Source organism: Saccostrea cucullata, unplaced genomic scaffold (genome assembly GCF_032062105.1).
Source record: "Saccostrea cucullata isolate Sc308-1 unplaced genomic scaffold, CSIRO_AGI_Scuc_v1 ctg11347, whole genome shotgun sequence".
In the NCBI taxonomy this organism is placed as follows: domain Eukaryota; kingdom Metazoa; phylum Mollusca; class Bivalvia; order Ostreida; family Ostreidae; genus Saccostrea; species Saccostrea cuccullata.
The window spans coordinates 1-20,683 of record NW_026922976.1 but is presented as its reverse complement, the minus strand read 5'-3'; the positions used below and the strand labels follow the sequence as shown (position 1 = coordinate 20,683).

General features: G+C 34.4%; 2 protein-coding genes across 2 annotated transcripts; one reads left to right on the top strand and one right to left on the bottom strand.

Annotated features, from left to right (window-relative positions):
- Positions 1-1,349: 1,349 nt before the first annotated feature.
- LOC134262884 (uncharacterized) lies at positions 1,350-8,401 on the bottom strand. Its single transcript, XM_062745203.1, has 7 exons — positions 8,356-8,401; positions 5,488-5,600; positions 5,053-5,122; positions 4,209-4,421; positions 3,816-3,907; positions 3,201-3,586; positions 1,350-2,989 (listed from the first exon to the last, which is right to left on the bottom strand). The coding sequence occupies exons 2-7, from the start codon at positions 5,530-5,532 to the stop codon at positions 2,077-2,079; spliced, it is 1,719 nt and encodes a 572-aa protein (XP_062601187.1). The 5' UTR covers positions 5,533-5,600; positions 8,356-8,401; the 3' UTR covers positions 1,350-2,076.
- A 3,064-nt stretch (positions 8,402-11,465) lies between these two features.
- LOC134262883 (prostaglandin E2 receptor EP4 subtype-like) lies at positions 11,466-19,729 on the top strand. Its single transcript, XM_062745202.1, has 3 exons — positions 11,466-12,263; positions 15,853-16,073; positions 19,135-19,729. The coding sequence occupies exons 1-2, from the start codon at positions 11,493-11,495 to the stop codon at positions 16,063-16,065; spliced, it is 984 nt and encodes a 327-aa protein (XP_062601186.1). The 5' UTR covers positions 11,466-11,492; the 3' UTR covers positions 16,066-16,073; positions 19,135-19,729.
- The last annotated feature ends 954 nt before the right edge of the window (positions 19,730-20,683 follow it).

The window sequence follows — 20,683 nt, the reverse complement described above, 5'->3', positions numbered from 1 at the left end:
TGTATTTGTTTCGAAACATCAATTTTATCTGCTGTTCTTTGAGACCCTCCTTTCCCAAGATTTGGATACTACAAAGAAAAAAGTACTTCACATAGTAGCAAAATATACCACCAACTTTTCTTTAAAATAAAATTTTCTTTTACTTTCAAATTTAGAGATAAATATATTTTTTTTTGGAATAAATCGATTCAGCAATTAGTGCATATAACACTTCAAGATAAAATACTTATAACGCTACGATAGATACATAAATTAACATGTATGAGCACGTAACGGATTGATTATTAGTTGTTCTAATTGTCTTTTGAAGCATTTTGCAAAAGAATTCCAGACTCAAACTATCCACACTCTTTCTTTTTCTCATAACAATTTTTTTGTAAATTCAAAACAAACCTAACGATTCATAAATGCCATGCTCTATCTCTTTTTACTTCTGTTGAAAATTGTTTAACATATAAATCTTAAAGACACTGCAAAAAATATAAACATTGTCAAGGCTAATCTCATTTATTTAATTCATATGACAGAAATTTTATGAAAAATTATACTTACTTCCTTGTCTAGGAAATGTACACCAGTAAACAAACAATGCTGTCTCTCCCTGGGAGAGAGGAATATTGAATATATCTGTCTTGAGCAATGTTTAAATAGACATGCATTTGTGTCTTTGAATCGGAATTTTAAAAAACGATGCAAAGGTGAACTGCTGGGTTACTTTGTTTCGTCTTTTCACATTTTCTTTTATGTCAAAGCATGTTGCACCATTGCAATTTTATACCGCTGTTAATATTATGTATCACTTTTAAATTCCTATACAAATCTGGATTGAAAAATTGAATACTTTCATTGTGTAAATGCATAAAAGTTGAAAAAAAAAGATTTTCTGTATGTATGAAATGTATGGAGAGATCGAACAGCATTCAAGCTCAAAAGTCTATTAAATCAATACAAACCAGGAGCAGAGCAAACCCGGACCCCGAAAACATCAGAGATGGGATCAAGTGACATGAAGGAGTAAGCATCCCCTGCCGACTGATTACACCTGCTGTGTGTTCCTTGTCATATGCATGATCGGGAAATAACGGAAAATCCGTCGACAATTCAGTGTGTAAATAATGGCCTAACAATCAGTATGAAAAACCTAATTCAGCATCTGACTTAATGATAGATTATTTTTGCTGACAATATTATTGAATCGACCTAGCAACAAACGTAACTTCTTTCGATGTGGCATTGTAGCCCACCGATTATCAATTATGCGCATATGTTTCCCCTTAATTAAAAAAAACAAACTTAGAACTGTTATATTTTCGTTTGTATCTTTTTCCCCACACATATTTCAATCAAGCTGCTTTTATCGTTTTATTCATTGTTTGTTGCACCTCTCTGTTTGTTCATTTACACTTGTCCCATGGTAAGTGATTGTCTTCTGTTTCACATATAATGACATACAAGTTGAGTATTTTAAATGATTGATGACACATAGAAAAAGAATTTCTGACTTCTTTCTTGAACCGTCCAAAAAAAAAAAAAAAAAAAAAAAAAAAATTGAAATCAGCTGATCACGCAAAAGCAATATATTCTACAAAAACATATTTACATACTGTATATTTTCATATATAAAGCAAATTCAATTCTCAGAATAAATATGTAAATAAAATGTACATATATGCATATGTGTTTAAATGTAATAATAGGTAATTGAATGCAAGCATGATAGCTTTGTATTATTCAAATCGAAAGGCAGCATACGCTGTGTTTTGAAATCAATAATGTGTAAATAATTATATTAGTCAGGCCAGTGATGTTTGGTAAATAACCTTGTGGTAGAAATTCATGACAGTGTCAATTTGGAGTGTATGACATTCAACGTAATAATTCCTTAATGAAAGGTGTTTACAAGTTCTTTATCATCTCAATACCTATTAGAAAATATAAATTTCTTATTACTATTCACAAATTATGTATACCATTTTTTCCACAGCAATAACTGACAAGAAGTAATTACTGCTTTGCTTGGATGATAGGCCAAAGTTTGGCAGACAAAATATTTTTTTTGCATTTCTGTCATCAATATCATTGTTTGTAAAAGTCAATTTCAGTCAGCTCAGGGTTTCTTTGCATCAGTCGGTCTACTGAATCTTTTAAAGGTATGCACATCACAGTGGCTGGATCTGGAAAGGGAGCAATTGGAGCTCTTCCATATACCATTCCGAGGACATCCAACTTATTTTCCAGTGACAGGGAATGCTGGAATAAAAGAGAACCCGAATCTCCCGGAGCTGCAAATAACTGGATCTGATTCCTTCTGCGTCTAGTAGGTTTAACAATGATTACCGTCGCTAGCTCTTGAAAATCCCGGAGACGAATTTCACCTGCTTCAACAACAGTTCCCGTTGTTAGCCCTGTGCTTGCCCCCCTTTTGTGAACAATTTCACCCACAATTTCCTCTATTCTTCTGCAAGATATGTCAGAAGGAGAAGGCATATCTTGTTCGTCAAGTAATAACCTCTCACAGTTGGCTTCGATGAGAGGAATAGCCGATCTGGTTACCTCAATGAGGGCAATGTCGTCGTGAATACTTCTCAACTCTTGAGGATGATCAAACATATTTCTGCCCAACTGTATTACTGAATCATTTATGCTGACGAAGACATTTTGATTTTCTCGTCGGCGAAAAGCATGTAGGCATGTTAATGCAGCCATTTCCGAGCCGTTTATCTTAAGCAAACTACCCGTTGTTGAATAATCGTTGTCAAACATGAACGAATCAGCGCTTTGCTCTCTGTATACAAATTTTGCACCGTGTAAAGGTTCACCAGTACCGGCAAATGGCGTCATGTCCAAATCTGTTTCAACTGTAACATCTACCACCAAATTTCGAAATTCGGAAAATTTTTGTATCAATTCATTTTTAACATTTTCATCTGTTGTAATGATTCGAACTCCTTTCTTACTAAATCCCCGATAAAGAATCTTTTCTCGATAACTGAAAATATTTTAAATCATCAATCAAATACATGGATTAAGTTTCTTTATTTGATTCACCAATTACAGACTTTTAGGTAGTTGTAAGATGTTAAGTTGAAAAGTTGTTAGAATTTTATTTGGTCAATATAAAACGATATTTACCACCTTATGAGAATAATGACAAATATTATTATTATGAAGAAATACTAAATGTGACAGAAAAGACGTACCGATCGACCATTTTTGTCACTATTTCTTTATCATTCTTTTCTTCAATGTTGTTTTGTTCGGGAAAACATCGTGCTTTTCTAAATCTTTCGAGTACAGTTCTAATCTCCTCCAAGCTTTCTTCAGCGCCTTCCTTTGTCGATGGCAAAGCACTTATCTGGATTTCCAAAGCTCTTAGACATCGCTCCAAGATGAATTCTAGTGCTAGTGTTATATGTTCTTTAATTTCCAAGCCACTTTTTGCAATGAAGTCCGCCTTGGGAATTCTTAATCTTACTGTTTTGTGTATTATATTCAAAATATCTTTAATATTTTTGGAATCCGATTTTTTGTTGAGCTGTCCGACGAAAAGTAGCTGAGCTTCTTTGTATTGCAATAACTGGGATATCTATAGAGAAAAGGAGAGAGAACAAATATAATTTTACAAATAATGGTTAAATGAATAAAATGAAAGGATTGAGCGCTCTACCGTGTGAGCTACCACGAGGGTCAGGTTTCAATAATATGAAGTTTATAATGATTTGACGTTTATAATCCACTATCTAAATATAAATTTCAGTTCAGGGAGTAAATGAAGATGCAAGTTTTGATAATTTTAAAACATTGAAAATAAATACCTCATTGACAAACGCAAGAAGGTTCGCTGTTTTATTCATGTCTTCTTTTTTTATGAAGTAGACAATGACTAAATCTGCATCAACAACCATACCTAGTAAAATTTTGAAATATTTTTGCAACTTATAACTGACATGATCAAATTACTTTTCATACATTTACTAACTTTTTAAAATGTTTTTGTTCCAAGATAGAATTTTTTTAAATTCTGAAGTCAATTAAAATTTTAACAATTTTCAACCATTAATGCCATATAAATTGACAACTGAAAAAATGGATCTAAATTCTACGTTTTTCCGTGGTTTTTCAATCTTGTTTTATTCCATAAAAAGATAATGAAACTAAAAAAGTTAAGTTTTAGTGTATTCATAAATGAAATTTATTATTTTTTTTACCTCTGTTAAACCAAGAGAGGATTTTATCCCCCTTTTCATGATCCCGGCCTAAAAGTAAACTGTTGTCTTCATTCAAATCTCCACCAACTATTACAACTGGTCTCATGAAGAATGGTACTTCGAATCCCTCTATCATCTCCATTCCATGCAAACACCATTCAAAAAGCCACTGGTGATATTTATACCGCGGCAAACAATCACGCATATTCAAAACTAAAAGAAACCCATGATATGTATACTATCAATTTAATTCATCACAGAAAAAAAAATGTGCTTGGGAAGGGTAGAATAATTGTACAGATTTTATAACCTATATTTTCTAAAAATCTTTTTAGGAAAAGCTTATCATTTATAAATTAGAATGCAAGTGTTTTAGTTAGAAAGAGCACGGAGGTTGATTTCTAAACGGGGAGGGTGGAGGGGGTATCTAAATTTAGAATGAAATGATCCCTGTGGGCTTCACCGCGGCGATGGCATTAATTAAGCACTGTGCATTAAAGAAATCTGGAATTCGCTGTAATTTCTTTACTGAGGCGGGGAAATAATGCAAGCACTAGATTTAAAAAAAAATCATTAATTCCGGGTTGTGTGGGACCTTAAGAAAGAATTACAGTAAAACTCGCTTCGTACGAACACGGATATTGCGAATTGACGGATATAGCGAAGTCATCTAGGATCCCCAGCTATACATATTTCATGAATTTCTTACACGGTTATAACGAATTACGGATATAGCGATGTAATTTCAAGGGTCCCAGCGACTCCGTTATAACCGAGTTTTGCTGTAATGCTCACTACGGTTATATCTATAAGGCCAAGATATAAAAGTTAGCGTTTTGATCACCTTGAATGCTTTTCCAATCAGTGACAGACGGTCTTAGGCATTCTTTTGGACAACTGGTATCGCATCCATCCTTCAAGAAAAAAATCACATGTAATATACATTGCATAAATCAAAGATTACGAAATTAACCTCAATGAATGTTATTTATAAGTAAGACAAATCTCATGATATTTTTCTTATTATTCTGAATGTAAAGATCACTATCTACATGTATGTATGTTTGGTGTAAGAAGAACATTTTCGTCACTTTAAAATAAATTTGGTTTTCCAATCCAGAAAATGTAGATCCAGCATGTGAGGTAAGTCAGGTCGTGTTCATCATTTATGCAAGTTTTTATATAGATATATATCTTAATCTGTTCATATAATTGGATACATTTGTTATGTATTCTCAAGATTTTGAGACTTGTAAGGAATTTTGATAAGTTTACTTACCTCTGTACTTGAATATATACTTGAATGGTCAGGATCTGACTCCATCGAGGTCGACTTAGACAGTGAATGTAATTCGGAGCTAGACCTTCAGATATTTTAGCAATTTCTTAAATCTGTCAAAGAAAGGTTTTATTAAAATACAATTCCATTCATGTTTTCAAATGGTAAATTTTTACTGTGATGAATACATTGTAGTAGAATAGGAATAGCAGTAGAATTGGAACAAGATATAATGAATATTTCTTTCGATTGAGTGTTGTTTTATGTCCCATTCTAGAATATTTTTACTCATTTAGAGACGTCTCCATACACCACTGAAGGACTTAAAATTTTGACCTTTAATCGGCACGTAGGGTAGTGGACTTTTACGACGACCGCTGACTTTTACAGATGACGGCTTACTTTAACACTAGGATCCTCTACAAAAATTTGAATTTTTCAATTAAAATTTGTATATGACTAAATTTTAATTGAAAAATTAAATTTTTTTTAGAGGACACTAGTAAAATGTACGGAAGCTCTTTAACGATATAAATATTTAGCTCAGCAGTTATTTAAACGAAGATAGCGGGTTATTCCAATGCACATATAAGTTGTCCTGGACTAAAACGATAACCAACCTACCCTCAACTCCCGATCTTCACATGCAAGTGCCCCTAGCACCATTCTTATCACCACTTGAAATGTTTTCTTGTCTATTTTCAATTCTGTACCTTCGTACTAAATGATAATGTTTAAAGTGACAATACGGCGCATCTCTTCAAAAACAGACTTGCTAAAATTTTCCTATAGGATTTGGAATTTTTTTTCATACTCATAAATGTATACACTTTCAGAAATTTATAAATTTCATAAGTAAATAATTCTGGTTACTTTATTAAAATTAATAATTATTTATGGTCCATAAATATATACATCGCAACGTGTTTGAAGTTCCATATTCCATGCTATTCACGCATGCGTATAGTTTTCATAAACAAAACAGCATGGTAAGAGAGGGAAGACCGGTATAGGCCTGATACATTGACAAAGTCGACCAAAACGAAAGCAAAACCAAAAATACGGCTTGAAATTAAAAAGCAACTTTCCTGACAATTAGTTCGGAGATTAATTTAATCACTGGATGAAGAAGAAACGGGATCTCGGCGACATTTATGTGGGGCTCGCGAAGGTTCTACCCTACACAGGTTTGTTGATACATTCAATCATTTCTCGTATTTCTATGGCTTTCAAAGATAAAAAATAAGTGTAAACTCAACATTAAAATGCACATAAAAATGACATACAAAAATTATTGCCATTAGAAGTGCAAATTGTATTAAAACTGCAGAAAGATATTTTGTTTGACATTTTGCCGCGATGACGTATGATTTGGTGGATTTTCCTTTCCAGCACCCCAATACACAAAACGTCAACATTTATATACTTAATCATGTTAAATTCGTCTGAATGCAGACTAAAATGTTAACTATTATAAATTTACCGGAGAGTTAAGATATTTTGATTCTGAGAGTTGCTTTTGACTAATATTTAAACAATAAAATGCTTTCTTTGTTTGTTGTTACTGGAATGAACGGAAGCAGCTGTTGCAATTGCAATTTTCTGCAATAGCTGCGACCGTTCATTCCAGTAATAACAAACAAAGAAAGACATTTTATTGTTTATATTTATATCTGTTTAAATTATCATTTTAAGTAGGATTAAAAATATTAATTATTGTGTTAATGATGCGAACGTCTTTGTACGTTTTATTGATGGAACGGCCACTGTTTAAGAAATCTGTACAGGTGATATGCCTAATGTAGTTCATGCAGTGATGAACGCAATGGGTTTTCTTAAGAAATAAAGAAGAAAATATTCAGTGGATGTAAATATTCCCTTATAATTGTAAACCCTACTATATGCACGTGCCATTTTAGAAATCACGTGGTACAAGTAAACAAATGTAAGTTGTACGACCCTTGATTTTCCGGCAGATTCTAATTACGTTAATTTTTTCGAGGAGAGACTATTTATTTTTCTCAAAATGCTTACTTCAACTTTTTACCTTATTCCTGAATGATATATCGGGTAAATTTGAATGAAAAAGCATTCGATTTGCAACAGTATTGCCACTTTAAATGTCCAAGTATTTTTAGCGTCAAGTGTAGAAGTCAGTGCTTCTCGTAAAAGTCTTTATCGTGCCAACACCTGCTTTGACATGGGGCCTTGGTTTTTAACTTTTTAAGGTTTCATCCGAAGGACCCGCGACTTCAAAGTGCTGAGCGCATGGCGAAGGAGCGGTTACTACCCTTTTTTCTATCGACGTAGGTCAGTTGAGGCCGAGATTCAAACTCACAACCTCTCAAAAACAAAGTGAGCGCTTTACCGACTGTAATATCGAACCTCGCACACTAACCTCAGACGTCAAAGGTATTCTACCATCTTGCTTATTCGGTCATATGGATCCACCTTATATTCGTCCGTAGGAGTCTCGGGGGGAATTCCAGGGGGATTTCTTGACTGAACTGGTCGCTTATGTTCTTGTAGAAAATTGAATCAGTCGGGGTAGAATAATCATTTTGATCAAAATAACAAGATACACAATAGAGTCGTGGAACACGGAGAGTTTAATCATGCACTCAATTTGTTGTTAAAGTTTTCCCTTCGCTTCTGACACTTGGCACCACGTTAAGATTTACCAACTTAGTTAACCAACTTTCATAGCATTTATATACCGATCACATATAAATACTCAAGTACTTCATTGACATTTTCGTTACTTAATAAAAAGATAAAATTCACTCGTTATCTTTGAAGGATATAGAGAGTCTACTTACAAAGTGTGTATTAATCTAAAAAAAAATTTGTTTTGGAGAACATCCTTACCTGACCTTGCCTGTCTGATAAATAACAATACAGTCTCTTTTGTACGACAGGGGCAGACTAAACTAGTCATATGATATAGTTTGGGAAAGCTTTTTTCAGATCTTGATATGTAATTTTAAACTTCATTATTTTCTATGACAAGAAGTTTAAAGATAATATTTAAAACGCCTCTTGTGTAAATATTGCATGTTTACTTAAAAAGGCACTGTGTTATTCATGGACTGGAGGCTTAAAATTAGAGTGGTGTTAAGATTGATTGATTGTATGTTGCTTAATGCCCTGTTCACACGACAAGTTTTATACGCAGTAAATTAATGCAAAGTAAACTAATGCGAATCAAACTAATGCGAATTAAATTGCGTTCACACGACAGCTAATGCGAAGTAAACTAATGCGAATTGAAATTTTACTTCGACAGTCAGGCGTCATCCCTAATTTTTCACTAATATGAAGAGGCCACGACTTGCCAGTGGAAAGCTGCAAAATTTAACCAAGTCCTATACTCGGCAGTCAGGGTCATTGAGCAAAGAGGGATCTTTTTCGTGCCAGAACATACTGCGACACGGTACCTCGGTTTTTACGGTCTCATCCGAAGAACCGGTCTCCATTTCTCACAGTAGTCTCACGGGATTCGAACCCGTGACGTTAGGATCAAATTCCTTATTACTTCGCGACTGTAAGCGGACGCTCTTACCACTGCGCCACGTGGGCGACATGTAGTTATGAAGAGTATTTTGTATGTATTATATTCTCATTCGAGAATTTTTCACTCATGTCATCATATATACCGGTGAAGGATTTCAAATTTTGACCTTTACTCGGCACTCAGGCCAATTAGCAGTGAGGGATCTATATTTTGCTAATGCCGAACGTGATACAGGACCGTGTCTTAAGATCTCGTCCCAAGGACACGCAACAGTTGCTACTCATTTCCTATCGACTTAGGTCAGTCGCGGCCGAGATTCGAACTCACGACCTTTTCTAATTGATAGTGAAAGCTCTGTAAGAGAACGTTGGTTGATAGAGAAAACATACAATAGGCAGTTCAGGGACTATGTAGATGTGAAGTTTCTTCTTGAATGAAAAGTAAAACTGATTGGAGAATTTGACTCTAAATTCCACTCCATAACTCCACTCCAGTCTGTAGATTACACGGTGCTTAAAAAAGAAGGAAATGAAACATGATTACAATCTTTTAAATATGGAACTGGTGTCGTGATAAGTGCTTTATCGCTTCAAAAATTTAAGTTATTTTGTATTTTAATCTATCGACAACAGACATTAGATCTAAGGATGCTTACACAAAAATTTTTTATTAATAAATTATATATCCCATAGAATGGGATTATTTTGTCACAATGTCAAAAATATTAAATAAACAATAGTATAGTATTACCTTGAAAACTTATCTATATAATGATTTCATATTAACTTAAATTCAGTGCCTGTATAATATTAATCATTTTAACGATAAAACTTAAAATCTAAGTAACCACTATAAAACTACCCAGCGAATATCAAAACAATAATTTTTAACATGACAATTTTGTTTGTATTGATAACTTTGTGCAACAGAATCTTTTAAAAACCATATCAATAAAAATCAAAAAAAGACATAATTTCGTCAAAAACAGCGAAGCGGAACGAAATGCACACTTGATTTGTAACTCAAGGTACAATCACGTACCAAAAATCTGATCAATATCTGCAATCGTTTAGAAAAAAAAATGCAGAAACCAAGTGGGGCAGACTGACAGGCAGCTAGACAGACGATATAGGACAGACAGTCGGACGGACAGACTCAGTGAAAACCTACGGATCCCCTATGGTTTCACCGGTAGGGGACTAGTAAGAACAAGTTAGCAGACATATTTTAACTTGTTCAAAATTTGAAAGTGCAAAAATGAGACGCATGTCCAAATTTAGTGTTAAGGTTTCTTAAAAGTTTGCCCAGTGAAAAAAGACTCAACGTGCAATACAATTTTGTGAAATAGCACATGGGGAATCTGAACATGCATGTTAGAGGAAATAGGGAATATATTTCAAAAGAGAGTAGAAGATTGTAGTGTTAGTTATGTATCAGGAGGTTTACAGTCAGTGATGAAACTATTTACAAGTATATATTAACATCGGGTTAAGTTTAAACTTTAAGAAAATTCTTTAAATGTTCACAAAATATTACAGTCACTGTATGTTCTTTTTAAATGAAACATTTGACACATTGTTTTACATGTACATATCACTTAGTATTTACCGACTTTATGTTTGTTTGTATGTTGTTTAAAGTCTCTTTCGAGAATATTTAAGCCACCACCTGCCAGTTGAAAGCTGCAAATTTTGTCCTGTACTCGGCACGTAGGGCCATTGAGCAGGGAGGGATCTTTTTCGTGCCAGGACTTACTGCGACACGGGGCTTCGGTTTATTGGTCTCATCCGAAGAACCGATCTCCAAGTCCCACAGTGGGAGTCGAACCCGCGACATAAGGATCAACTCCTTACTTCGCAACTCTAGAGCAGACACTCGAATCACTGCGCCACGCGGGCGACACCGACTTAATGGGAAGGTATGTACAAACGTCATAACTGCTTATCCAAGTACTTTGTGCATATTGGTAAAATATGTGTAATTGATCAATTGACCTTTTTTGTCCCCTGCTTCTATTGTAAGAGGTCATTTTTGAGGTCAAAATTCAAGGTCGTACATGCATACATTCTGTCTGTGTTTAACATTTTTTTCCAGGTAATATCTCAGCTGAATTCGAGTATAGTAACTGATTTTATTGAAGCGATGACTGATATCACTTGTGAGATGTATCAGTTCTCGGAAAGATAACATATATACTTCAAGAACAAGATATTGTACATTTTAACACTGATATTTTTATTTATTTCGGGCAGAATAAATAATCATAATGTACAATGTATGTTTCAGATGTCTAACGCGTGATTATAAATGATTAGTTCGAATTTTTGGTCTAAAGTGGGATTATTTAAAAAATGATTAGTTCGAATTTCTAAAAATAATAATCTCAGAAAGAACGCCCAGTCCAAATATAAAAAGCTGAGTACAATTGTTAGTCTTCATAACATGCAAATTTTGTCCTATACTTTTGCATAGAGTGCATAACCGTAAAAAAATGAGCTATAACAATTCTTCAAAACATTTTGATTATCCGCTGTGTAATGATGAAACAATCGACGTTTCTTGGGTTCCAGCAGGACTTGCTGATTTCTTTGCTGTTTTTGGAAATATACTGGCATTCATTCTCCTATGGAGCAACAGGAAAAACCATCAATGGCGTTCGTTTTACGTTCTGTTTGCTTTCCTTTCTGTATTAGACTGTCTGGGTGTCATTGTTTTGTTTCCTTTTGCGATGAAAAGGTACGCATCCAATTTTGAATGGTGCTTTACAACATCAATTTGTCAGTTAACATCTGTTCTACTTGTTGGAGCCCATTTGACATCGGGAATGATAATCTGTGCAATGTCCTATTGCCGCTACAAAAATCTTGGACTCGACATAGAACAACAATGCAGAACCTTTGAGAAAAAATATTTCATTCTCGGAGTCACCATAATTGTCGTTGCGTATTCGATTTCTTTCATACAGTTGCAATCCAGCAGCTCTACGGCATTGATGTACCCAGGAACTTGGTGTTACTTTAACTTTGTTAATCCCTCTGGAGTAGATCAAGCTATTTCTTTCATTTATTCGATTCTGGGGATCTTTTTTGTAGCATCCACAACTGTACTTAACGTATTTACGACAAGAAGAGTTGTCCGCGATCCAACCCAAAAAACAATTCTGGCTGAGCGCCAGGCGGTGTCTGGTTTCTATGACGTACACGTTATCGTCTTCTTGGTAGCGGTCACGGTGGTGTCTATCATTTTTTGGATTCCATTTCTGGTCAGTGGGATAACACCCCCCCCCCCCCCCCCCCCCCAATTTCTCACCAGTGCAGAGTGTCCGCTTTGCAAGCTTCATTTGTACCTCTGTTCACGTCTAAAAGTGTTTTAAACTCTCTGGTTGTAAATATCATATCATTTTGTCTTCTTGATTTCAATTGAAAGTGAGTGTTAAACACCAAATCAAAATAATTCCGTATACATGTAAGTTATTTTAAGATATTTCAAGATTTTGATAAGACAAAAAGAGTTCTACCGATTATTTTTTTATTTGTCTTTTAAAAAACATAAACTAGGCGAAAATATGTCAATTACTTTTGTTTTATAAGATTCTTGTAATTTAGAGGATAACAGGGATGTTGGAGCGAAGTGTAAAACGTCCTCTGGTGAGAGATTGGTTTTTATAACCCCCCCCCCGCTTGAAAAGTGGGAGGGTATATAGTAATCGGTATTTCCGTCCGTCCGTCTGTTACGCTTTGGGGTACCCATCTCTTATCCGCAACTCCTCTCATATCACTAAAGGAAATTTAATCAAACTTTCACAGATTCTTCATTACATATTGCCATTGTGCACCTCCTATTTTACTTTTTGATCTGATATATATTTTGGATTTTCCAGAGGAAAACATGGTCACTGCCATTATATTCATATGGGAGGCGGGGGTATCATTTAGTGAGCTCATTGCTCACAGTACCTCTAGTTTTCATCTATTTATAGAGGTTATCTACAGAAGAGAAAGAAATATTTCTATTGCGTTTTATTGCAAAAAAATTAACAATTTTCTCCTCTTTTATCTGTCGTTTAAAAGATAGGTTTCAGAAATGGTTTCAAAATAAATTGATTTATTGATTATTATTTTAGTCCCGTTAGAGATTTTTTTTACTCATGTAGAGACATCACTATATATCGATGAGGGCTTTTAATTTAGACCTATACTCGACACTCGGGACCATTGAGCAAAGGGTTCTTTATCGTGCCAGTGTCTGGTCTCCGTTTCTAAGGTCCTATAAGAAGGACCCGCAACTTCCACTCCTAGGTTCTGAGCATTTGGTGAAGGACCAGTTACTATTTTTTTTAAAAAGACTTCGGGCAGTCGCGGGCGGAATTTGAACTCACGACCTTCCGAACACTGGGCGAGCGTTGCATCGGCTAAGCTACCGTGACGGTGTTTCAGATGGAAAAAATAACAAAAGATAAAATATTTCGTTTTTGTAGACAACTGACTAAAGACTTCTTGTCGAAAAGTTCTAATAGACAGTTTAAGACATGTCTTGGTATTAGAATAATTGTCGTCGAATTAAAATAACACAATATTTCTGCTGTATAAATATTGCGTTTACTCGAAAAACTTATTGCGTTTTGAACGAAACGCAATAACAACTAGAGGTACTGAGAGCAATGAGCTCACTAAATGATACCCCCGCCTCCCACTGAATATAATGGCAGTGTCCATGTTTTGCAATGGGAATCCAAAATACGTGTCGGATCAAAAAGTAAAATAGGAGGTACACAATGGAAATATGTAATAAAGATTCTGTGAAAGTTTCATAAAATTTCATTCAGTGGTATGAGAGTAGTTGCGAATATAAGAGATGGGTTACCCAAAGCGTAACAGACGGACGTACAAACGGTCGGACGGACGGAGGGACATAACGATTACTATGTATCCTCCCGCTTTTCAAGCGGGGAAGGGGGGTATAAAAAATCTATAAAATTCTGAAATGGCTTTAATGGGCTTCCCTATTTTGCAGTATTACCTAATAATTTTAATTATACCCCGCGCTTGAAAAGTGGGAGGATATACTGTAATCGGTATGTCCGTCCGTCCGTCTAGCTGTACGTCTAGCTGTCTGTACGTCCGTCTGTTACGCTTTGGGGGACCCATCTCTTATCTGCAACTCCTCTTATACCACTGGGTGAAATTTAATGAAATTTTCAAAGAATCTTTATTGCATATTGCCATTGTGCACTCCTATTTTACTTTTTGACCCGACACATATATTTCCCGGCCACAGCAAAACATGGACTTTGCTATGATATAACCATAAGATAAGAGAGATAAGATAATATTTATTTAAAGTCGGGTACATGAACAAAGAATATTAGCTCTGAAGAGCTTTTTTCCGACTACATAATAATGTTACATAAAATACAACAATCATACAAAATTAACAAGAAAAAGTTTTAAAAATTACATCACACTACTAAAATATCACTATTCCTCCGTGGTGCTTTACAATGCCATAGTATTCACCACATTAAAACTGACAAACCGAAAATTACTTAAACCCTGTTTACTAGTTTCTACAAATAAAATTAGCGACAGGCACAGCAATTACAACAATTTCCGTACCAACTATTTGTGTTGGATTTAAACTGGTTAAAAGTAGTAATATTTCTAAAAGATTCTGGTAAAGAATTCCAAAGTTTTGCAGACTCCTATCTAAAAGACTTCAACCCATAAGTTGTTGATCTTGTTTTTGGTAAAACAGCAGTTTTCGTGTATCTAAAAGAATAAGATGTTTCTCTAATATGAATAAAATCATGCAGGTAAGACGGGCTTTGCTTGTTTAAAATCTTAAAACATTATATGGCCATTGTTCTAATACAATGAAATTTTCATGGGGGGGGGGGGGGGGCTCGATTTCCTTTGGATCTCCTCAGTGTTGCAAGTCTAAAGTGATCAATTCAAGCACAGATTTCGGCAAAAATTATCAGTAAATGTAAATGGCAATGTTATTAATTTTCTTACCTGAACTCCTAAAATATAGTTGTTCAAGACATTAAGCGATCCAAAAATACACAGAACAATCCATACATTAATTTTTTTTCGTGTATGTCAACATCAGAACTTGAATTTTAATTTAGCTGTTTACGAAAAAAATATCACGTAAATTGGAATTATTTATGGATGTTTAATGATACCATACCAGATACATGTACCAGGGTAATTATTATTCATCGACATTTGCTTTATACAGTTATCATTTTCAAGCGAAAGTATCAGTACATCACGCTATAGAACTTTAATGACTGAGTGACTGATAAACACGCATATTTATGATACCCCCGCTTGAAAAGCGGGAGGGTATATATAATAATCGGTGTGTCCGTCCGTCCGTCTGTCTGTCACGCTTTGGGGGTACCAATCTCTTATCCGCAACTCCTATTATACCACTGAGTGAAATTTAATGAAACTTTCACAGAATCTTTATTACATATTGCCATTGTGCACCTCCTAATTTACTTTTTGATCCGACACATATTTTGGGTTTCCCGGCCACAGCAAAACATGGACTTTACCATTATGACCATATGGGAGGCGGGATATCATATAGTGAGCCCATTGCTCACAATACCTCTAGTTTAACCTGATTTTCGCCTTTAACAAACGATGTTGTTGATATCAAATAAAAATTTCGTTTCAGTATAAACAATTTATTTTGCCTGCAGTTGCCCGTATTTAAACAGAAATATATATTTGCACAATGACGGAGATGCTGTGGAATTGGATGTTGCCCTCTCCAGAAAATATCAAAGAGGGCAACATCATTGCAGCTAATACCTTATGTATTTTATATATATCTAGGTCGTTGTACTCTTACATGCAACACATGCACTGTCAACAAATGAGGCTGAAGAACTATGGTCAGTGCGATTGGTGTTTTGGAATGCAGCCTTAGATCCTTGGCTGTACATCATTTTACGGAGTGAATCAATTCTTCGAATTCGGAGCTGTTTTCTATCTTTGTGGAATTTCTGCAGAAGACGAGAAGAAAACGAGGATGAGGGCCTACTCTAAGTTGCTTGGTAAACACTAATAATATCATGTAAAAATGTACTTTTTTATTTTATCAAATTAAAGAATGGTAAACATAGTACAACTTTTTTTAAATTTACGCTCATTCTGTTATTAATTTTGAACTTTGCAATAATACGTATTCACATTAGAATAAAAAAAGCATAATATGTCTACACTAATTGCTTTCCATAGGCCTATATGCATCTTGGGGTTGCTTTCTACAATTGAACTTTTAAAAAAAATTAATTACGGAATTTCTCCATCAACGTGATCGATGCATAGCTAGGGTTCACCGCGGAAGGGACCAGTCAACAGAGATACTTACTTGTTCTAGTGACCTGATCCCACCTCTGGGATTCCCGGGATCCATGTTTACGAGTGCTGTTCTATAAATAATGTCCTCAGTGCTCGGAAAAAAGCAAAAGATGCTTTTCATTGATGTAGTCTTAATGATTTAACTTAAATATTCTCTTTTAATGAAAACACATGTCCGTACCATTTTTATCCAATTTCTGATTGTTTTTAGAACTCATTTTTGAGCATAGCCCTTCGTATACTCTTATGATATCCTGGACTTGTTTCTTCTTTCTATAATGTGTTTTTTTTTTCAAGATTGGAAAATGAAACAAGTCAATGGTTGAAAGATCTAAGCAAATATTATTGGTGTGACAAAACATTAACTTTCTGTTTATCCCCCAAACACCTTTACTCTTCACGGAGTGTGGGTTTGGACGCTGTCATGACGAAATTAAATGTAGTGGATTCCTGAATCTGGTTCCTTCCTCTCATTAAACTTTCGATAATTTGCAAAAAATTGCTTTCAAGACACCTCCAGAAATTGAACTGCCTCCATGAATAAGAATTTGAACAACAAGACCACTAATATTTTAGAAAATGGCATATATAAATGTCTTTGTAGGTCTTTTCTTTTTTTTTTGTCAAGTGCGTCTCATTGTAAATTTGCTTTGAAGGTATAAAGCAATGGATTCAAGTTTCATTATCTGTTTGAATTTCAGACAAACGTGGATAACTACAATTTTTTATTTAAAAAAAAATAATTGTTTAGATATTCTTACACATCCTCATTCCCTCATTTTTCAAACCATAGAGTGATCATTGGGTACAAATCTTTTTTTTACTGTCAAATGTTTCTTTAAAATAGTGAAAACTACCCCAAATTGATGCCTATCAAATTTGCTGTGTGTTTTAAAAGTTAATCAAACATCACATGTGGTTATTTATTGAATTTTGGCTAAAAGAACATTGGTTGTTGTTAGTCCTTGTCGCCAAGGACGGTACTCATTTTTGATACCCATTATATCATTATTGTTCATTGAAATCCACCTGCTCATATGTCTATAAAACAGACATAGGTTGCTGTAAATTTCACAAAATTCAATGAATATTTCTTTGGGATTCTTAACAAGTTTGAAAAAAGATTTAATGAAGCGTTTAATTTTGCTCTAGTTTACTGATTCTTTACCATTCATTTTTAATGCAGTGTCTCGAATAGCCCTTGTTTTCCAGCTTCTCACAAAGAAAATATGAGAAGAAAAGTGGTCACATAAACTGATTTCAATTAATTAAACCGTTCACGGTAGCTCACTCGGTAGAGCGCTCGCTTCGTGATCGGGAGGTCATGAGTTCGAATCTCGGCCGCGATAAGTCGATAAAAAAGGGTAGCAACTGTTCCTTCCCCATGCTCTCAGTTTGAAGTGAAAGTTGCGGGTTCTTCGGGTGAGACCTTAAAAACCAAGACCCTGTGTCAGCGGCAGGCGTTGGCACGATAAAGATCTCTCACTGCTCAATTAATGGCCCTGAGTGCCGAGTAAAGGTCAAAATTTGAAGCCCTTCACCGGCATACAGTGACGTCTCCATATGAGTGAAAAATTCTCGAGAGGGACGTTAATCAATATACAATCAATCAATCAATTAATTAAAGATTCAATCATGACAGATAGTCAAGCTTAATGTCATATGATATCTGTGTTGTATGTTATACAGGACAGGACATTTTTTATTGAACAGCCCTCGTATGCTCTGTTAATATAATTATATTGTTTGTAGTTTGTATAAGGTTGATCTCTGTTCGGTATCTTTACTTTTTTCATTAATTCTGTCTGGAAGAATTACTAACAAATTAGGTTCAAATTGTAGAAACGTGGATTGATTGATTTTTTTACCACCCTTCTCAATATGTTTTACTTATACGTATAGATACGTCACCATTTACCGGTGAAGGGCTTTAATTTCGACCATGACACTTAGAGCCATTGAGCAGTAAGGCCAGGTCCTTTATCGTGCCAACGCCTTTCGCGACACGGGGTCCCGGTTTTTAAGTTCTCCTGCTGCCTATATTTTATCGACTTACAGACGTGATTCGAACACATGACCTTCCGTCATGGACTCATCTCTTCACCGACTGAACTTAAGAGTTAGAACCGTGGAGAAAAATCTGTATTACAGTTCCAACCTCGAATTTAAGCTCTATGGGCTTGTTATACCCAAGTACTTGGTGCTACTTTTGAACAATTTTATACAACCCTATGGAGTAGGCCAAGCTGTTTCTTTCATTTACGAAATACCTGCCATATTTCTTGTAACATCCACAACTGTACTTAACGTGCTGACGACAGTGAGAGTTATCTGTGGTCCAGCCCAAAAGTCAATTCTGGATGAGAGCCAGGCTGTTTCTGGGTATTATGAAGATCGTCTTCATGGTTGCTGTCAATTTGGTTTTCTATTTTGAACTCCATGAATAAAAAAAATAGGGCAAATATTTTTAATCCTGATAAACCAAAGAGAATACCAAAATATGTTAATTTCAAATCGGTATAAACATATTATTCTTAGTCTTTACGATTAGAAGATAAATTTATCTTCTAATCGTAGAATATCAAATAATGCAAAACAAGAAGTCAAGGCATTCAATACAATAAAAATATAATTATAAATGTAACTCACGGGTTTTATAAATAATCAATCAAATATGGTTCAGATTTAAAATGCATAAAGGTTGTTGTACTTATTATCTATTTACATGTATAAGCGCTTTTGTTTCATTTTTAGAAAATTCTGGAAAAATCAACTGAAGTGTCGCTGACTGGTAGTTTTTGTAGCATTAATGTTTTTGGAGTGAAAACTATTCTGCGGAGGCAACCACTAGAAAGACCATTTACCACATTTTGAAGAATTATTTTTAATTCAGGGAAAATGATTACTCTCGGTGATTATAAGTTATGTCTTCAGTACATAATGTTACAGAACATCAATAATTATAAATATAACCTCTTTTTCACTTTTCTGTCTTTTTTTTTTGTCTGAATGATTTCATGGCTGGAAAATTGCAGATAGTTGGTTGAGTTCTGTTTTCTTTTCTTTTTTTTTCAAAATTGCAATGTCCTGAGAAAGGAATGGGTTTTAGAATATGCAACATTTATATTGATCACTATCATGTAACAATATAAGCAAAATTTTATGTTTTTTTTTTTAAATTTGAATAATTGCATTAATGTGAAGTGTGCAATTTAACAGATTGTCTTGATTATACATGTATTACATTTTCATTATTGTTATGTCAGGTTTTGTTTTTGAATTAATTCCGTATGATTTAATTGTTATGTTTTAGACACTTTTCTCTTTGAATGTGCTTCATATTAATTTTGTTGTTTTCGGGTTAACAATATGTGCATTAAATTCGAAAAGCCAGGTTGATTGTTATGTCATTCATTTTAAAATGTAACTGATAATTACGAGTATATCTAGCATTTTTGCAATCTGATTAAAATACAGACCTCTACATATCGCAAAGCGCAGAGATCTGAATTTTAATCAGACTGGCATTTTTGAGAATTGCGAAATGTTTCCTAAGTCAAATATTGAAAAAGTTATTCAATTAAATGGAATAAATATATTACAATAGAATGTGGAATTGACGTGTCACCCAAATAGGCAGATATACAAGAAATTTTCAGTGGCATATACCAGTATTAAGTTTCTGGGGGAGAATTTAAAAGTTTCGAAAATCTGTATACAAAGTACTGTGAAATCACTGATTTTCGTGGTGTGCTAATTTTTGTTGTTTTGAGGTATGTAGAGACCCACGAATTCATGATCACCACGAAATGTAAAATTCAATATGCATTAATACTCAACACTTCTCCAAACACGAAAACAAATCACCACATATCAATTTTTTCTCAAACCTCGAAAATTTGTCCCGATTTTACAGTATGCAGAAATATGATAGAAACAATCATTTACGAACATTTAGGGATGGCAACTTTAAAATATTGATAAAAATTCTGAAAAAACCGTGAAATCATTCAATTTTGTAAATGTATGAAAATGTAGCTCAGTAGTCATCTGTTCTAACTTTTCAGACCAATAAGCTAAGGACCTCTTTTTGTTGGATCTTCATGAAAGAAGTCTAATCAAATCGATTTTGCAGGTCAGTGGGTCTACCAGAGAACACGTTACTGCCAAATCAACAAATAGTAAGAGGTGTTGTATTCATGCAGTACATAACATGTGGTTCCCAAAAACATGCACTTAAATTGATCTATAATTTTATATCAGTATTTCAAATATTTCAGTTTTTGGAAGAAACAAAAAAAAA